The sequence below is a fragment of the Mesocricetus auratus genome, unplaced genomic scaffold (assembly GCF_017639785.1).
Source record: "Mesocricetus auratus isolate SY011 unplaced genomic scaffold, BCM_Maur_2.0 Super-Scaffold_100062, whole genome shotgun sequence".
NCBI lineage: Eukaryota > Metazoa > Chordata > Mammalia > Rodentia > Cricetidae > Mesocricetus > Mesocricetus auratus.
This window is the reverse complement of record NW_024429234.1, coordinates 948,006-966,709: the sequence shown is the minus strand read 5'-3', so window position 1 is coordinate 966,709 and position 18,704 is coordinate 948,006. Positions and strand designations below refer to the sequence as shown.

Sequence of the window (18,704 nt, the reverse complement as noted above, 5' to 3'; positions counted from 1 at the left end):
ATCCGGTACTATTAGCTAGTTTCTTTAGCTTCCCCTGGCTGCAACAGGGTCACACTGAGTCCAGCATCCTCCTCTCAAGCAGAAAGGGGTGGCTTCTTGCCCACTAGGGCACTGGATGGGGGTGAAGGAGAGCACTTCTGGAATACCTGGTGTCCTTCTTCTGTGTCCCTAGTGTATCCTGTCTTTTCTACCTCAAAACCCAGAAATCTGAAGCAGATGGAGACACCATTGTCAAAGAGACAGCCCCTGGGAGGTTCTAACTGGCCAGAAGTCTGATAATGTAGTGAATGCACCATTCTGAACTTGCTGGGAACACATGCTCTCTTTGGTCGGCTCCTTAAATCATGAGTTTGCGACCAGACAATAACTGCTGGCTTGATTCCTATCTCCAGGGACCAGGGTGGAACCACACTTGCCCTTGGATGAGCCTGTGGCTAGGAGCATCCTAGGATCCTGGCTCTGTAGACTCATGCCTGGACCATGAGCAAAGAGCATGGAATGCGCCTGAAAGCCCAGAACCCTGAGTCCCTGCTCACAAGCTTACCCTAGATCGCAGGACCTGATTGGGACCTTCACTGGAGCAGCCAGCAGTGGACCGAGACAAGTTACATTTCGACACCATGTTCCGGTCCTTGAGCAGGACAGCTCAGGGAGGGAGAACCAATAAATTCCTCCCAGCATGAGTTTCTACTGTCTCCCAGCCATGAATGTGGCTTTTGCACCACTGAAGGGTCTAGTTGGTGCCTCTCCTATTGCAACTTCAGGCATTATAAACGATAGTCTTTGTTTTGTTTTGTTGTTTTGTTTGTTTCTGAGACAGGGTCTCTCTTTGTGTCCTGCCTGTCCTGGAACTCACTTTGTAGACCTGGCTGACTTCAAATTCACAGAGACCCACCTGCCTCTGCCTGCCAAATACTGGGATTAAAGGTGCAGCACCACTACACCCAGCCAACAGTAGCCTTTAAAATGCACAAATTGAAGCGGTTTTCCACTCTTGAAAACAATGAGTAGAAGTAACTTCACAGAGCCAGAAAGACAGCTCAATCAGTAAAAGCACTTGCAGTGAAAGCTGAAGACCTGAATTCAAATTCAAATGATAGAAAGTGGAACCAACTCCCAAGGGTTGTCCAACTTCCAGCTCACACACACACACACACACACACACACACACACACACACACTCCAGTACTGGGATAAAAGGCATGAACTACCATGAGCTTTTAAAAATAGATCTTTTACATGGTTTTAACTGTTTTGGTGAGGATTAGATTGTTTTCTTTTGGTGAGTGTTTTGGTTGGTTCTTTGGTTGGTTTTGAGACAGGGTCTCCAGTAACTAACTCTAGCTGGTCTCACCTCACTGTGCAGCTTCTGATCCTCCTGCCTCCACTTCCTGAGTGCAGGGATTACTGGCGTGGTGTGCTTCCTCACCACCTTGTTCCATTCTTGTTTTGCTCTTGGGCGCCAGAGACCTGGGCACATTCTTACTCTTAGGTCTCTCCATGTCACTTGGGAATCCTCGCCTTGTGTTGGGGTCCCCAGGGAGGTGCTCTGGCCTTGAGATGTGCCCTTACCTGTGGGCCTTGTTGCTGCCAGTGCTGGGGACAAGCTGCATCTTCTTGGTCCTGTGTTTGTACTTCTACTGAAAGTTCTATTTTAGGAATCATTTAGGATTTACTGAGCTTCTGTTTTGTGGCTATATATCTGCTACTGTTGTTTAGTGTGGAAAATATTTGCATAGTTTCAAAGGGGTTTGTTGTTGTTTCTACTTCCTCCACCCTTCACACACACCTACACAATCCACATAATGCTGTAATAAAAAACGACAGATAGCAACAGATGTGGGTAAGTAAAATGATACAGCCACTTTAGAAAACAAATTCGGTTTCTTGCAATGTTAAACATAGTGCTACCAAATATCCTGTATCTACCCAAGAACAATGAAACAGCACCCCATAAAAGTATGTACATACCCACAGTAATGTTGCTTTGAAGATAAAAACATAAAACCTTACAATGTGAACAACTCAAATGCCAACTGATGAATGAAATTTGGTATGCTCAGACAGTCAAAGTGCCCATTCAGCATAAGAAAAGAATGAAATATTGACAGTTCTGTAATGTGAATGGACTCAAAACTATTATGATAATTTAAAGAAGCCAATCATAAGAGGATCCCATACATATCCAGAAGAGGCAGATTTGTTACAGAGACAACACAGGTCAGTGGTTGCCCAGGATTGAGGGTTGGACTAAGAAATGGTGGGTTATTAATGTGTCCATTCATTCGTGCATTATTTATCACTTTAATTTGGCCTTATAAGACTGAATCTCTTGTAGCCCAGGCTGGCCTTGAACCACAGTTGAGGATGACCTTGAACTCTGGAGCTTCCAGTCACTTGAGTGCCATAGGATTGATTATAGGTGTGTGTCTTACAAGAAGAGTTCAGCTCTATGATATTATGGTCTATAAATTGTATCTCAACCAAGATCTTTGAAAAAAGAAGTGGGGGCTAAGAGTGGGAGCACAAGCCTTTAATACCAGCACTCCGGAGGCAGAAGCAGCAGGTTCTGTGAGTTCTTGGCCAGCCCCGTCTACAGAGTGAATTCCAAGGCAGCCGGGGATACACAGGGAAACCCTGTCCTCCAAAACAAAACAAAACAAACAAAAACAAAAGGAAGGAAGGAAGGAAGGAAGGAAGGAAGGAAGGAAGGAAGGAAGGAAGGAAGGAAGGAAGGAAGGAAGGAAGGAAGGAAGAAGTGATGATCTGGGAGAAAGATGGAATGAGGCAAAATTATAGCAGCTCCAGAAAGGAGTCAACACACAGACACACACACCCACAACTACCCAAGACAAAAACTGAAGCCACCACTGCCCGCTTACTCGTGCTCTTACTACAGCGCCCACTAGGGAGCGGAGCACCTCTGCAAGGAGGGCGCGCAAGGATGAGATAGGAATTGTAGTTCCTGGGTCTCGAGTGGGCGGGCGCGGGGCTCCATCTGCGCAGGCGCACTGTGGTTCTGCGCCCGCCGCTGTGGCCATTGTCCGGCCCTGTGGTGGCGGAGGCCGGTTTGCGAAGCTGGACCTCACGCGGAACGGCACCGCCGAGAACCGAGACTGCAGCGGGCGCTAGAGGGGCGGACCCGCGGTCGCGGATCCCGAAGCCCCGGAAGCGGTGATTCCGAGTGCCGTGGGTAGGAGGCTGTCCTCCCGGCCTCGCCCACCATCCTGCGGGCGGACTGGGCGTGGCCGGAGGGACTGTCCCGAGGCGGCGGGGCCTTTCATTTGGCCTTGGGGGAGCAGCTGGCGGAGGCGGGCTCCTCCCTGCCATTTAGGCTAAAGCGGCTGTAGGACTGGAAGGGTGGGGCCCCGGGGTAGCAGGGTGAGTGGATCTTGTCCTCTCTCCGCAGCCCTGGACGGTAGCCAGCACACACTGAGGCAGGAATGGCCCCAAGACCTCCGACGGCCACGCCCCAGGTGAGCGGAGCCTTCCCTGCCGCCCGCCCGTAGCATCCCACCCTGCGAGACCCCGGGGGCGTGTACGGGACAGTTATTGTTCTAGAGATTCTTAGTTTTGATCACTTTGAGTCTCCTAGTCTAGCAAAAATTCTTCTCAGTGCCCAGACCTGGTTGGAGTGGGATTCCTGAAAGGGTGGAGCTGTTTGGTACCAGAGGGGACCAGGGAACTGCGATCTTGGGAGGAATTAAATGTTTTGGGATTGTGGGCACTGAGCCTTTATTGCTGTGCAGGTTGTTTGAACTCTTTAGTAAGGAATGGAGAGAGTAGGGTGACAAGATAGAAAAGTCCCTGCTTCCCATCCTTGGGCCATAAAGAGGCAGTAGGGGGCAGACAACACCTAAGAGCAGAGGCCAGAGAACCATCACAGCCAATCCTGGACTATCTCTTTTTATTTTTTTCCCCCTCCTGCTCATCTTTCTTTTTTCTTTAACAGATGTATAATGGTGCTCACCCACAGTAGTCCCAGCTTCAGATTAATTAATAAGAAGCTGATTTGTGCCCGGCATGGTGGCCTACGCCCTTAATACCAGCACTTGGGAGGCAGAAGCAGGCAGATCTCTGAGTTCACGGCCAGCCAAATCTACAGAATGAGTTCCAAAACAGACAGCCTGTTACACAGAGAAACCCTGTGTAACCTCACCCCCCAAAAAATTGATTTGTTAACCCATTTTATTTTTGTGGCAAAGGGGGCATTTTCTGGACATATGCTCTGAGGTTATCCACTGATTTACATCAATGAAAACATAATCCACACTCTCTTTAGAATAAAGAACTAGGTATATAGCTCAGTGGTAAATCACCTGCCTAGCATATGTGAGGTCCTAGGTTCAATTCCCAGAACTTCCAGGAAAATAAGGATGGGCTGGAGAGATGGCTCACCAGTTAAGAACACATACAGTAAAAGCACACATTGTTATTACAGAGAACAGCTTATAGTTACCAACACCCGTGCCAGACAGCTCACACACGCCTTGTAATCTGGTTCCAAGGGGGTCGGATGTCTCTGGCTTACTTGAGCACCTGCATTCATGTGACCATACCCTTAGAAACAGAGGGAGGAAGGAAGGAGGGAGAGAGAGAGAGGAGAGAGAGAGAGACAGAGAGAGACAGAGAGAGACAGAGAGCAGAAAAACCTCATCTTAAGGAACCGAGGAACAAAGGATCACATGAAGTGTGTCCATGTATTTTCTAAAACTGGTGCACTTGAACCCAAACTGAGCTAACAAGCACCATTTGCCAAGATGGCTTCTGTCTTATCCCTCATATAGGTGCTGACTGTAACTCATCACATAGGTTGGAGCTTGATTTTGTAATCTGGCAAGATTGGCTAATTGTTACAAAGGGGGAGGTTCCAGGGTCTATAACATGGGTCCTTATTGGACCAGCTACTTTTGTTAGGGAAACAGTTTTCACAATACCCACACACAGATGCATAATAGAATAAGTTTTTGTTTTGGTTTTGGTTTTGTTTTTCTAGACAGGATTTCTTTGTGTAGCTTTGGCTGTCCTAGAACTCACTCTGTAGACCAGGCTGGCCTCAAACTGGCAGAGCTCCACCTGCCTCTGCCTCCTGAGTACTGGGATTAAAGGTGTTCACCAACACCTACCAGCCAAATAAAATAATTTTAAAATTAACAATGAGCTTCAAATTGTGGTTACTTGGTTACTATATATATCATATAATAAAGTCAAATATAGATAAAAACACTAATATTATATTTAAATTAGTGTATAAGGGCCAAAAAATATAGCTCAGTTGGTAGAGTGTTTGTCTAGCATACCTGAAACCCTGAGTTACTATCACTTCATAAACTGGACATGGTCTAGGGAGACGTGGGGATAAAGAACTAGAAAAGTCACACTTGGGAAGGAACATTGAGCAAGCTCTAGAATGATGGCTAGGAGTATTTTGTGTAGAGCTAAGGGCAGGCATTACATTATGGTAAGGATATACAAAGTAAAGATACGGAAAAGAATCAAGCTAAAAGGCAAGGAGTTCATGTGCCAGAAACATGAGACGTTTGGTAGGATGCTAAGTTTGAAAGAAGGCGATTCAGTAACCTAGAGAGAATACTAGGACATAGAGATCTAAAATAATCCTCATCTGTTTCTGTGGGTCTTTGTAAACATGGCCCCTGGCCAGCAGAGGAAAAGACGGCAGTTTGGTTCGGCACAGCTCAATGGTTGGTGTTGGTTCAAACTTCAAGAGTCTGACCCCGAGTAGTTTATTTTAAGCATATTTAAGCATATCACAAATTGGTGAAAAAAATTCTTGGTGATAATTAACTTAATCCTGTGTGCACAACAAAGCTGAAGATGTCACTACATCAAAACTCTTTGTAAAGTACATGTGACATCTTCATTTAAGATGGGTTCTATAGATTAACTGAGGAAACGGGTTCAAGATGTGTTCTGAGGGAACATGGAGCTATAGATTGACGAAGACAAACTCCAGATAAAGGTCTGGGGGAGGATCCACTCACCAAACTGTTGACCACATCTGGTCGTAGCCTTTTGGGAAGAAACAGGTTATACATTTCTCCTTTGGAAGACACAACTGTGTGGGTTTTGGGGCTTTTTGGGGGGGTGTTTGTTTGGGGGGATGGCATTGTAGACAGGGTTTCTCTGTGTAGCCCTGGCCGTCCTGCAAGTGCTGGGACTAAAGGTGTGCGCCACCACTGCCCAGCAACAGCCCTGCATGTTTAACATTCCTGGTTCCCTCAGTGCTTATCTATGAACACAAGGATGTACAAATCTCTTAGAATCATCCAAAAGAAATGTGTTGTCATTTAACCATGATGTAAAAACTAAGATGAGATTCAACCTTAGTAATGCATATGATTTAACCCAGTATATCCAGAATGTTATAACTTATATTTATACTAATGAGATACTCAACCTTGTTATCAGCAAGATTAGGTGTAGCTATAGCCTTCTAAGTACTGTTTGGGGGAGGGGACTTGAATTTGTAGTACAGTGGGATGCTGTTGGTTTCAGCCAATGGGTACCATAACCTACAACTTGCAGTGGGGGTTCTGAAATAGTTCAGAACAATAAGGTACAGTAATGTGTGAGATGACCTCCAAGAAAGTCTAATGTAAAAATCTTAACTGTAGAGCTGGAGATGGACTCCATTGGTAGCATGCACCAAAGCCCTGGCTTCCATTCCAGCACCACAGAAACCAAATGTAGTAGTGCATGCCTGTAGTCCTACTTTCAGGAAGTAGAAACAAAAAGAAGAATCAGAGGTTCAACCTCAACTACATAGTGAAGTTGAGATCAGCCTGGGAGTCTGGCGTTGGTGGCATACGCCTTTAATCCCAGCACTCGGGAGGCAGAGGCAGGCAGATCTCTGTGAGTTCGAGGCCAGCCTGGTCTACAGAGCGAGTTCCAGGACAGCCTCCAAAATACAATACAGAGAAACCCTGTCTTGGAAAAAGAAAGTTGAGATCAGCCTGGGATACATGAGAATCTGTCTCAAAAATTAGTAAATGAGTAGGGGCTGGAGAGGTGGTTCATCAGTTAAGAGCATTTACTGCTCTTGCAGAAGAAGGTTCAGTTTCCAAAACCCACAGGGCTGCTCACAACTGCCTGTAACATAGTTTCAGGGGGCTCTGATGCCCTCTCCTGACCTCCATGGGCTCCTGCATGAATATAGTGCACATGCATACCCTCAATTACACATAAGTAAATATTTTTGAATTAGTAAATACATGAAAAGAATTTGTAAAGCAATATGTGTGATATTTCATAAAGTGTCCCTGCAGTATGTGTGTAAAACATGGGTGGGGACTTCTAAGTATATGCACCCCCTGTTGAGAATGACTGTATGGGGGATAAAGAGAACTAGGAGTGTGAGGGCTGCCATTTTTATTCATTCCTATGTCCCCACCTTTGAATTTGTAACAAAGGAAGGAAAGAAAGCAGTGAGGAATGAGCCACTGTATAAAAGGTTGGTTTGGAAGGAAAGCAGCAAGATAGATGAATGAGAATGTAAGTTGTAAGCTGGCTGTGGTAGTGTAGGCCTGCGGTCCTAGCCCATGGGAGGCAAAGGAAAAAGCATCAGGAATTCAGGGTCACCCTCAGCCATCTATTGATTTGAGGCAGCCAAGGCCACACAAGACCCTGGAGAAAGAGGTGGAAAAGGAAAAGAGAAAATTGTATATGCAGGGTTGTGGGATCAATTTCCCCTTTGACTCAGGAAAAGCCACACTAGAATCTTTTTAGTCAGCATATAAAACCAAACACTTCCCCCTTGAGCAGCAAACACATGATCCCAAGGTCAGTTCCCAGGCTCTGAGAAGATTTGTGGAGTTGGTCCCTACTTGAGCAGGGTTGTGATCCCACAGGAGTCAGTGACATTCAAAGATGTGGCAGTGGACTTCACCCAGGAAGAATGGCACCACGTGGACCCTGCCCAGAGGAGCTTATACAGAGATGTGATGCTGGAGAACTACAGCCACCTGGTATCTCTGGGTAAGGAGGGACTGTGTACCCTGCTGTCTCACATGTTGCCCAATTTTCCTTCCTCGGTTGCTAAGGTTTGGTGGATGCAGCCTAGGTAACTGAGAGGAAGCCCAGGACTGGTGCCTATGTTTTGGGGAGCCAGCTTTCCAGGGTTTTGAGCCTGAAAGATCATTTTACAGACCTAGAAAAGGGGAATTTGCTAGCATAACTCTGTAAGTTATACTTCTCTTCAGAGTTCCTGAGGATCAAGGACTAGTACTGACTTATAGGAAGGGTCTTTGTCTTCTTGCCCAAATACCCAAATCTTGTGCATTTACCCTTGAGCAGGGTATCAGGTGTCCAAGCCAGAGGTGATCTTCAAATTGGAGCAAGGAGAAGAGCCATGGATCTCAGAGAGAGAAATCCAAAGACCTTTCTGTCCAGGTAAATGAGTAAGAATTCTGCTCATGGAAATCAGAGTAGACAGTGGCACAGCTTATGGAGAGGCATGGGAGCTATCCGACCTGCAGAGGAAGCTGAAGCCATTTCTGGGTGACATAATGCATGCCATCTCTTCTCTAGTCAGGTAATACGTCTTTGGGGAAAAGATACCCAAGTGCTGGGGTTACCGGCATGTACCACAACACCCAGCTTTATACCATCTTGAGAAGTTAGCCCTACCACATCCCTTTAATGCCAGCATCCAGAAGGCAGACATAGGTGGATCTCTGTGAATTCCTGGCCTGTCATGTCCACATGGTGAGACCCTATCCCAAAACAAAGCAAAACCAAAAACCAGAGATCAGTGTAAGATGAATCTTGGTCCTAGCCTCACAGCACTGTGTTCTAAGCACACATTCCAAAGGACTCAACACTGCCTTCAGTATTTAAAAAGAAACATGTTAGCCAGGCGGTGGTGGTACACGCCTTTAGTTCCAGCACTTGGGAAACAGAGGCAGGCAGATCTCTGTGTTCCAGGATACCTAGGGCTACTCAAAGAAACCCTTGTCTCAGAGAAAAAAAAATTACCTATTTAATGCATTTTTAAGGAAGTTGGAAACATAAGTATACATATCATTAACTAGAGTTCAGTTTTTTATTCTTTTTGCCTTTGAAATATTAAGGATAAAATCCAGTAGAATGTAAAAAAATTAATAAAAAAGTTTAAAAAAGAAATATATGCATATACATATATACACATATATATGCTTCCAAAAAGAATAAAATCCAAAGCTTTGCACAAGTTCTTAAAAAAAAGTGTTGTATTACTGAATTATATTCCTGAGCTCAGAGTTCAATTTTTAAATAATTAACCTATTAATTCTTTAAATGTCAGATCATGTCTCTAGAAACAAAAGAAAACAAAAATCTCAGGGCATGTTTATTATGTTCACCCTTCCAACCCATACTCTCTAGTATTTTTGTTTTTGTTGTTTGAGACAAGATTTCTTTGTGTACTTCTGGCTGTCCTAAAACTCGATTTGTAGATCAAGCTGGCCTTGAACTCACAGAGCTTCACCTGCCTCTGCTTCCCAAGTGCTGGGATCAAAGGTGTGCACCACCACTACATGGCCTTGTTTTTGTTTTTGATTTTGGGGTTTTTTTCCTCTTTTTTAAAAATTTTCTTTTTACATTCCAATCCCAGTTCCCCTCCCTCCTTTCTTGTTTTTGTTTTTGAGAGAGGATCTCCCTACATGTATCCATTCTAGCCTCAAACTCATGATCTATGCAGCCTCAGTTTCCCAAGTACTGGAATTATAGATGTAAGTGACCATGCCTGGCATTTCCCTTAGTTTTTAAAGGTAACCATTTTTTAAGATTTGCTATTTTATGTGCATGAGTTTTTTGCCTGCATGTATGTATATGCATACCTGATGCCTATCGAGCTCAGAAAAGAGGGCATTGGATCCTCTGGGACTGGAGTTACAGATAGTTATGAGTTTCCATGTGAGTATTGGAAATCTAACCTGGTATTGTCTAAGAACAACAAGTGCTCTTAAACCCTGAGCCTACTCCCCAGCTCTAAAGCTTACCATTCTTAGAACCTAAAAATTAATGTGTTATGTAGTATTACAATTCTGTGGTTAAAACATACTTAGGAATACAATACATCTGTTGATTGAAGTAAATCCTTGGTCAAGAGAGGTGATTGGAGATCTGGGGATATGGCTCAGCAATTAGAGCAGTTGCTGTTGCAAGGGACCCAGGTTCAGTTCCCAGCACCTACATGGTGGCTCATAACTCTATAACTCTAGCTATAGGGAATCTGATGCCCTCTTCTGACCTCAGTGGGCACCAGGCACACACAGTGTACATACATGCAGATAAAACTCCCATACACAGAGCCGGGCGTTGGTGGCGCACGCCTTTAATCCCAGCACTAGGGAGGCAGAGGCAGGTGGATATCTGTGAGTTGGAGACCAGCCTGGTCTACAGAGTGAGTTCCAGGACAGACTCCAAAACAATACAGAGAAAACCTGTCTCGGAAAAAAATCCTCCCATACACATAAAATAAAATGAATAAATCTTTTAAATGGTTTTTAAAAATTAAAGAGAGAGGTGATTGGGGACTGGGGAGATGGCTCAGTTAGTAAAGTGACTGCTTTCAAGCATGAGAACCTCATTTTAGATCTGTAACCCCAGCACTGGTGTAGGTGGGAAGGGAGAAATAGATGGATCCCTGGAGCTTATAGGCCAGCCAGTCTGGCTGATCAGTGAGCTCCAGGTCCACTGAGGGCCCTGTGTCAAAAACTAAATAGGCCAATGAGATGGCTCAGCAGGTGAAACTCTTCCTGCCCAGTCTGATCAGGCGAATTTGATTCCTGAGACCCACACTAGTGGAAGGAGAGAATTTACTCCTTCATCTTTTCCTCTGACCACTATACATATGCAAACATGCACACACACACACACAGAGAGAGAGAGAGAGAGAGAGAGAGAGAGAGAGAATGAATGCTATTTTATTTTATTTTTTATTTTATTTTATTGGAACTTGTTATGTAGACCAAGCTAGCCTCAAACTCACAAAGATCCTCCTGCCGTTGCCTCCCAAGTGCTGGGGATTAAAGGTTTGCCTAGCAATAAATGTGATTTCAAAAATACATACATACATTATGCACATTAAAAACATACAAAAAAGAGAGATGATTGCTATAGAATCATAGCTCAGATAGACTAAAATTATTCCTAGTTGTAAGAGCAAAAATAACTTGCTTTCTGAAAGATTATTTTTTCTCCAGTTTTAGTATAGTGCGTGGCCCAAGTATGTTAAAGAATCTTTTCAGTAGATCCTTGCCCAGAGATTTTTCTCTGCACTGTTTATAAACCTTCTGTCTAATAGGTGATTGTAAAGAAATTACAAAATCAACTTTAAATAAATTATAAAATTAATGCATTAAAAGGGTAGATTTTTTTGTTTAGACCCACAAAATGGACAGGAAACATGGAAATCTGCAAGACAGAATGTGATTCTATTTTGCTTGTGTCTGTACCTTGCACACTTAGGCTCCTTTACTCTTTTGTTTCCTGTCAAACTCACCCCACTTACATGGGCTTTCCTCATTCTCTGGACATGACAGGCACTCTGGATTTGTAATATTCACTGGCACCTCACTCTTTCTTTACTGCAGTGTAAGACTTCTCCACAGACCAAAGGATTTATTTCAAAATAGTTGTGAATAATTTATATTTCATTTTCTCATCTGTGCTGTAGCATTTTGTATGAACTGGAAGGAACTTGGGAACTTTTGCACTTTGTATTTCTTTCAGACTGGAAGACCAGGCCTGACACCATATCATCGAGTCTTCAGCATGGCAAATCTGAAGTATCCCATAGTACAAATGTTCTGTCATATTTCACATTAGGAGATATCTGGGACGTCAGTATTCAGAGGCACCAGGAAAGTTGGAAGAGACATCTGGGGCCAGAGGCATCTTCCCAGAAAAAAATAACCACTCTTGAGAAAAATTTTGAGCAAAACAAATTTGATGAAGACTCTAGATTGAGCACAGACTTGGTTCCACAACTAGACATTCCTTCAAGTCTAAGGCCCAGTGAATGTGAAACACTTGGAAATAATTTGGACTATAACTCAGAATTAGTTACTCGGAGTAGTATCCCTGCAAAAAAGAAGCCTTATAAATGTGATAAATGTAGGAAATCATTTATTCACAGATCATCACTTAATAAACATGAGAAGATTCATAAAGATGATGATTATCCCAATGGTACAGACCAAGGAATTTATTCTGGAAGGAAACATCATGAATGTACTGACTGTGGGAAAACCTTCCTCTGGAAAACACAGCTTACTGAACACCAGAGAATTCACACTGGGGAAAAACCCTTTGAGTGTAATGTATGTGGAAAAGCCTTCAGGCACAGCTCATCCTTAGGTCAGCATGAAAATGCACATACAGGAGAGAAACCCTACCAGTGTAGTCTCTGTGGGAAAGCTTTTCAGCGCAGTTCCTCTCTTGTTCAACACCAAAGAATTCACACTGGAGAAAAACCCTACCGATGTAATCTCTGTGGGAGGTCATTCAGGCATGGTACATCCCTCACTCAACATGAGGTCACTCATAGTGGAGAGAAACCCTTCCAATGTAAGGAATGTGGGAAAGCCTTCAGTAGATGTTCTTCTCTTGTCCAACATGAGAGGACTCATACCGGAGAGAAACCTTTTGAATGTAGCATATGTGGGAGGGCTTTTGGTCAGAGCCCATCCCTTTATAAGCATATGAGGATTCATAAAAGAGGCAAACCTTACCAAAGCAGTAACTTCAGCATGGCTTTTGAGCCTAACACATCTCTTATTCAAGGTGAAAATACACTTACTGAAGTAAAATCATACTGTTGTAATGACTGTGGAGAAGGCTTCAGTCACATTACAGATTTCACTGACCATCAGAGGATCCATGCTGGAGAAAATTCCTTTGACTCTGAGCAGGCCTTTAGTCAGCAGCCGGTGTCCCATCCTAGAGAGAAACCCTATCAATGTAATGTATGTGGAAAAGCTTTTAAAAGGAGTACAAGTTTTATAGAACATCATAGAATTCATACTGGAGAAAAACCTTATGAATGTAATGAATGTGGAGAAGCCTTCAGTCGACGATCATCACTTACCCAACACGAGAGAACTCACACTGGAGAGAAACCATATGAATGTATTGACTGTGGGAAAGCCTTCAGTCAAAGTTCATCCCTTATTCAGCATGAAAGAACTCATACTGGAGAGAAACCCTATGAATGTAATGAATGTGGGCGTGCCTTTAGGAAGAAAACCAACCTGCATGATCATCAGAGAATTCATACTGGAGAAAAACCCTATGCTTGCAAGGAATGTGGGAAAAACTTCAGTAGGAGCTCAGCTCTTACTAAACACCAGAGAATTCATACACGAAATAAACTGTAGAAAACCTAAAATTGTGGGATGGATAGGAGGCTTTGTTTAAAATGCTGCTCCAATCCAGTATCAGGATTCTCAAAGTTTGAGAATGTAATTATGTTTTTGTACGATGCTTATGGATAAAACTGTGCTATTAGATTTTTTAAAAAAATAAAAGCCACTGTTTTTGTATTTGATTACAGGCTTTTTGTAAAACTATATATAACATATGTAGCCATTTAGAAATTATATGATCTTGCTAAGGTTTTTTTGGAATGTATGTGTCTGAAATCACTAAGTTTTGCTTCCTACTGTTTGCAACCTTAATATGGCCCAAACCCATTTTAAACATTACCACTTGACTGGAACTCTTACATGAAGTTTGAAGCCATGGGAATCAGTTTGTTTCCAAGAAGTCACCACTCAAACAATTAGAATAACTAGCCCAACCACTTCAGATGCAGAGGAATAAAAGCTGAAGTTGGTTGACAGTAGTATATAATTTGTAGTAGCAAAGCTGAATGGAAAATGCTGGCTTCCTGGTTCTTTGGCCTTATACCATTGCTATAGAAAGGGTATTGTAGAATTCAGAGGGCTTTAAAGTAAAAATTTTAAAGTAGATACACAAACATTTCTGTGAGCTCCCACAGGTTGGACATTTGGGAATGCCTAAAGACATAATAGGCAACTAAGAATATGCAAATTTATTACAAATAAGGTCACTTATTGGAAGCTTACAAAGCAAAAGATGAGCAGAAACTGAAAATAGTTGGACTGATCACACACACATACACACACACACATACACACACCCTTCTCAGCTGTAATTACACCTTCAACTAACGTGTCATTTCATTGTGCTTTTCATGGCACTGCATGAGAAGGCATTACTCCAAGATTTCCTCTCAACTGCCTCCCCACCTCACCCCTCTCTCTGTCACTGTTTATTCTCCTCAAAGACCACCCCACCCACAGTGGTGCATCTCCGCCAATGAGGCCACACCTCCTAATCCTTCCTGAACATTTCACCAACTGAGAACCAGATGTCCAACTGTATGAACCTCTGAGACCATTCTCATTCAAATCACTACACCCACCTCTTCTCTCCCACAATAATCCCTGCTGTGCCAACCACAGGGTCATAAGGCAGAGTGTCATCATAGTTCACTGATATTTTTAGTGGCTCACATGTTACCTAGTTCCTCAAGTCAGAGTTCTAACAGCTTTTGTTTGATTGGTTTGGGGGGTAGGGATTTTTTATTTGTTCGTTTGCCTTCTTGCTTGTTTTTAGTATAGCTGGGAGAGAAACTCTATTTTTGACTGCTCAGCTGAAAAGACCTGATTTCTTACCAGAGTATTAGAAGAGAGGATAAAGGTGGTATTTAGATGTTCTTATTCTTTTCCCTGAGCTTGGGCCTGGCTTAATTCCTGAAGTTCTCTAGGGTTCAATGAGCTCCTACTATCAATCCAACAAGCCCACCTTTTTGCTTAAGCTTATCTTGGACATGTTTCTTTTGCTTATATTAAATAAACCTACTGTAGGTGGATTTCCAGATATCCTGCATATCAGATATTTAACCTTGGTTCATAACAGTAGCAAAATTACAGTTATGAAATAGCAACAAAAATAATTTTATGAGGGCTGGAGAGATGGCTCAGTGGTTAAGAACAATAGCTGCTCTTCCAGAGGTCCTGAGTTTAATTCCCAGCAACCACGTGATAGCTCATAGCCATCTGTAATAAGGTCTGGCGCCTACAGGGATATATGTAGACAGAACACTGTATGCATAATAAATGAAACTTTAAAAAAAAGAAAATTTATGGTTGGTAGTCATCACACCACAAGGAACTGTAGTAAAGGGTCACAGCATTAGGGGAGCTGAGAACCACCACTCTAAAGAGATATTTGTGCCCCTCCCTTTGGCTATTAGACTAATGTAAAAAGGGGCTCCAAAGAATTAAATGTCCCCAGGAATCCCACGCTGGGGGGGGGAGGAAAGACTGAGGCCTGATTCCATCCAGATGATGAACTTGTCTCCCAGGAGAAGCTTCTGATAACTTATCAGACCACCTTGGAGACACACTGGAGCCCAGATAACGATGGGTCACTGACGAAAGGGACCAGGCCCTGGTTAGCACTGTTTAATTATGCATGCATATACCTCTTTCCTTTCATTTAAAACTCTCAGTACTAGACAGATGGAAGGGGGTAGGCACTGAACATATTTATTTGTTCCCTTCCCAATGTAGTCATGTGAAATAAATCTCTTTTCCCACTGCCAGTTCTCAATTAACTGACATGGAGATTCAATATTAATTATAAATGCTCAGCCAAGGGGCAGGAGAGATGGCTCAGCAGTTAAGAGCACTGGCTGAAGTTCCAGGGGACCTGGGTTAAATTCCCAGCAACCACATGGCAGCTCACAACTGTCTGTAATCCCAGTCCAGGGGATCTGATACCTTCATACCCATACACATAAAGTTAAATAAATTATTAAAAGAAACACTCAGCTGATAGGTCAGGCTTATTACTAGCCAGCTCTTACAACTTAAATTAACCCATTTCTATTAATCTACATTCTGCCACGTAGTGCTGTCTCTCTTTCATCTTTTTGTTTTGTTTTGTTTTGTTTTTATGAGACAGGGTTTCTCTGTATTGTTTTTGGAGGCTGTCGGTCCAGCCTGTCCTCGAACTCACAGAAATCCGCCTGCCTCTGCCTCCCGAGTGCTGGGATTAAAGGCGTGCGCCACCACCACCCGGCTCTCTTTGATCTTAACACCTCTTCATGTCTCAATGGGAACTCCTCTGACTTCTCCTTCATGTGTTTAGGCTGGTTTTCCTGCATAACCTAATCCTGTCCAGCTATTGACCAGTCAGCTTTCCTATTAAACCAATCACAGAATAATTTATAGTATACAGAAAGATTATTCCACAGAATTCCCCTTTTTGTCTAAATAAAAAATAAAAGTTTTAACTTTTAACATAGTAAAATTATATACAACAAAACAATTATCAAGTAAGAATTACTGTTACAATATCCGGTCCATTTGTATTCTATTCTATTATCTGTCTTTGTGAGTCCAAAGTTTCATATCTAATTTACCTTTTTATCATAACTAAGGAAAACTTTGAGTCTAATTATTATTATAAGTCTATTATTATAGCTTTTAATTCCATCAAAGATCCCAGGAGTATGAAATGTTACCTAGTGACAGGAACATCTGGCCCTAGGTTCTTCTATAACATTGGTGTATCCAACTTCAGCCTACAGGCCTGGTATATCTGACAGACATTTCTGAGAACCAGAGAATTTTGAAGGATTTTCCCACCTTGTCTTGACAAAGTTTGGCAGTCACTTCTTTTTTCATCCTGCTGGCTCAGTTTGGACAGTATACTATCAGCAATTGAGGCAAGAGCAGTTTCTTTGTCCAAATGATTAGCTTTTACCATAAAGAAAGTAAACTCCATCCAGAGGTTCTTCGATGCCCATCATCATCTTTTAAAGTAAATGGGTGCTGTCATATGCACAGGCATCTCACTGTCAAGAAAAGTCCTATGGCATTAAAACATTTTAAATGCCATATTATGTAGGTCTTTGAAGTGTTTGAAGACCATCTATCTAAATACATTTGTTTAACATACCTAATATGACTATACGTTTGTAGGAGGAAAACAATGCTGTCATTAACCATGTGACTTACTAGAGGCGCATACAGATGAGGTAATAAAAGGGCAGCTTACCACACCGCTAAACACACCCACTTTAGGCATGACTAAAGATGTATACGGACGTAGGCAGTGAACTACGTCACTAGCCAGGCCCACTTTTGGTCATGGCTAGGGGCATTACGGAGGAAGGTATAAAAGACTGAACAATGGAAGTCTCAGTCTCTTTTTCCAGCTTTCGGCTTCCAGTTCGGTGGCAGAAAACTATTCGGCTCATCTGGGTTACTTGTTTGGTCTCTTGTGAGTAATTTCTACAATAAATACTTAGTTTTACTTTCAGTGTACCGTTTATCATTGCAGCATCACACATTTGATTATTATAAATGACTAACTACTAACCTATATTTTCAAATTATTCTTTAGAGCATTGAATAAGCACAACACCCCAAACAAGAGTAGAAACATACATATAGTATAGTAAAAATAACTTTAAATTTGTATCAATAAACCAAAATCCATCCCACATTGAGGGTCCATCTGTCTGATCCATGCTTGAAAGGAGAAGTGTGAATTAAAGAAACAAGTTAGAGACAGAGTTGGGATGGCATCCAGTAAATACCAGAATTAACCCCAAGTTTATTACTCAAAACTCTTATATCCAAATCAAAAGAGGGAAGGCAAAAGACTTCCTTGCTAAGACACAAAGAACAAGCAAGCATAATTACCTTTTCAATACCAAAAACATCAAGTAACCACACCCTAGACCAAATATCCTGTTGTCAAGGTGAGACATTCATTAGCTACACTTTAGGCCAAATATCCTGCTATCAAGGCGCACAATAGCCATACTTTAGGCCAAACAAACTGTGGATTTAACCTTGAAGAAATACTAATAGGCTTGAACTCTCTGACCTTATGTCAAGATGGAACAGAGCCATCTCTATGGGCCTCCACACATAACCAATGTAAAATATTAAACACTAGTAGTTGCTGTTTGGTATAAAAGTATACTCAATATTTTGCCCTTTTATTCTATCATTTCTATACCCCTGTTTTTTCTTTTCAGAACGAGACCCCTGAATCTAATCTCTTCTGTTAATGGGTTTTTTCCTCAACCATTACCAATAACAACTTGTAACCAACCCCCCTTAAATGATAATAAACACTCATAACCAATATTTGGGTATGTGGGCATCGACCTCTAGACTACCTCCTATTGTCTGTGGGCACTGGTATCTTTAGGACAACCTTGAGAAAATCGGGATAATTGTTAGGTCTTGGCTAGAATGTTTTATGAGGCTGGACCATCTCAGTCAGCAGCCTTGAAGCTGTTTTGGATGCAGAATTCTGAGGAGACTGTAACAGAGGCATTCTGAGAGACTGGATCACCTGGGCCATCTGTTTTCATTGGTGTTTGGTCCCCTTGCTCAAAAAATACATAAACTTTTAAAGGTAACAACACTTTACCTTTACAAGTATGGAATATATGGTGTGAACAAGACAAGGATGATTTTTAGTTTCATTTTTGAGCAGGTAAAATACACATTACTTGTTTTGTAGATTTTTTGTTTTGTTTAGTTTTTTTAGATTTTTTTCTTATATCTATAGTCAGGTTTTTTCAGGATTCTTCCTGGATCAAATCTGATCCATATCAAACTGAAATGAATCCATAGCTTTTCATTTCC

General features: G+C 42.3%; 1 protein-coding gene across 3 annotated transcripts; it reads left to right on the top strand.

The window, feature by feature from the left end:
* The first annotated feature begins 3,018 nt into the window (after nucleotides 1-3,018).
* Zfp90 (ZFP90 zinc finger protein) lies at nucleotides 3,019-13,549 on the top strand. Of its 3 annotated transcripts, none has more exons than XM_040736625.1 (5): nucleotides 3,019-3,174; nucleotides 3,410-3,476; nucleotides 7,869-7,995; nucleotides 8,314-8,409; nucleotides 11,734-13,549. In XM_040736625.1, exons 2-5 carry the CDS (start codon nucleotides 3,444-3,446, stop codon nucleotides 13,377-13,379), a joined length of 1,902 nt encoding a protein of 633 aa, XP_040592559.1. In that variant the 5' UTR covers nucleotides 3,019-3,174; nucleotides 3,410-3,443; the 3' UTR covers nucleotides 13,380-13,549. The 3 variants fall into 3 exon arrangements, with proteins under 3 accessions (XP_040592559.1, XP_005076380.2, XP_021086449.1); XM_005076323.4 differs by having other exon boundaries at nucleotides 3,019-3,193; XM_021230790.2 differs by having other exon boundaries at nucleotides 3,019-3,476.
* The last annotated feature ends 5,155 nt before the right edge of the window (nucleotides 13,550-18,704 follow it).